The sequence below is a fragment of the Trypanosoma rangeli genome (assembly GCF_003719475.1).
Source record: "Trypanosoma rangeli strain AM80 chromosome Unknown Tra_15.4_contig_00565, whole genome shotgun sequence".
Taxonomy (NCBI): domain Eukaryota; phylum Euglenozoa; class Kinetoplastea; order Trypanosomatida; family Trypanosomatidae; genus Trypanosoma; species Trypanosoma rangeli.
Genome location: NW_021706302.1, coordinates 3,242 through 4,780, shown reverse-complemented (window position 1 = coordinate 4,780; position 1,539 = coordinate 3,242). Strand labels below are relative to the sequence as shown.

At 60.0% G+C, this 1,539-nt stretch overlaps 1 protein-coding gene across 1 annotated transcript in view, besides 1 other annotated feature; it reads left to right on the top strand.

Moving 5' to 3' along the window:
- Positions 1-305: 305 nt before the first annotated feature.
- Positions 306-341: a microsatellite.
- Positions 342-740: 399 nt separating this feature from the next.
- Positions 741-1,539, top strand: part of TraAM80_09353 (uncharacterized protein) — a gene marked incomplete at both ends in the record, with an annotated part of 906 nt that continues 107 nt past the window's right edge. Inside the window, one exon of the mRNA XM_029386043.1 lies at positions 741-1,539. This exon is cut by the window's right edge and continues 107 nt beyond it. Within this exon, the coding sequence (XP_029234147.1) occupies positions 741-1,539 (799 nt within the window).

Here is a 1,539-nt window from a genome sequence, read left to right as displayed (position 1 = left end):
TTGCTTAAACCTAATGTGTGAAATGTAGAAAGCCGTGGCTGGGGACAGAGGCCTTTTTGGTACCACAATTACTTTTCATGTGTATACGAGGCTTTGTGCCTGTGTATTGATTAATCGTTTTCTTTTACATGCATTTGTTGTAATTCTCATGATAGCCCTCACCGTAATGATGCTGAGTGTGTGTTGGTGTGGGCGTAGGAGACCGTTGTTTTTTCCCTTCCGCGCTGTTTCTCGCGCGGCTGTGCTGGTGTTGACCTCCTTCCATCCTCCTTTCCCTTCTTGTTGGACGGCACCCCTCGCCAGCCGCAGACACACACACAGGCAGGCAGGCAGGCAGGCAGACGCAACGAGCACCACAGCGGACGTGGCACTGCGATGTTCCACTGTAACACAGAAGGCTGCGGCGCCTGCTCGGAGTCTGGCGTCGGCACGGCGGCGTGAGCGTGCGTTCACTCCGCGCTGCAGCGTCTTTAGCGTTACACGGCTGACGCCGCGGTGAATGCGCCCTGGTTGCTTAGCTGACATGCGATGAGTCCTTCGCTTCTTTTTCTTCTTTTTTTTTGTGTGGTGGGGCGGTGCGGGCTGCGTGAGGTGGAAGAACGGAAGGAAGCAGAGACTTGTTTTTTGTTCGGTGTGTAGGGAATAGAGGTGGCACGTGAAGGAGTGCGGAAGAGAGGGGGAACAGAAAGGCAAAAGGGAAAGGAGAACAAAAGGTTGGGGAGCAGGGACGTACGGGCAAAATGCCGATGGGCGGTTGTGTCGCCGTCGCCGTCGCGCTGCTGTTGCTCCTGGCGCACGGCGAGCCAGCGGTGGCGGGGCAAAGCCAAGGCGACGCGGCGCCGCGCCCTCCACGGAGGCGGATCGTTGCCTTTGGCACCCTCACCGCGGCCCCCGCGAGCTACGTGGCGAACAGCGAGGCGGGGGCGGAGGGGCGCCAGCAGCGGGAGCTGCAGCAGCTGGGCCGGATGCAGGAATACAGCTACCGCGTCGCCGCCAGGAACAGCGTGGTCCCCATTGAGGTGGAGGCGGGCAGCAGGCATCTGCTGGAGTTCACCGGGGAGGCAGACAACGTGGTCAGCATTGTGGCCCAACTGCTGGATAGCCGCTACGATGAAAGCGTCTCGCCGTCGAACTGCTTTGGTCTTTACGTGAATGTGGAGGTGCGCCTGAAGGACGCGGATGAGGAGGCGGGGGGCGACCACACAGGCACCGCGGAGGGGCCGTCTGGGCCGCCGCGACGAAGCAAGCCACCGAGTGCATGGGCAACATTTTGGAACGCGATGGCGACTATTCTTGACAGCAGTTCCTTTTGCGACGTCCTGCCGACGGTGATGCTGCGTCTGGAGCCGGCGCCGGTGGCATTGCAGCACTACCTCATCATCAGCGCCCGCCACGGGTACACGCTGCCGATCCACAACTACACCTGCCAGATGCGTCTGTTCTTTGAGCAGATGCCCGCTGAGGAGATGTTGCAGATGCAGAATGTGTTTGCGCTTGGCCTGCCGCTTGCCTTTTTGCTTCTGACGGCGCCGTTTGTGC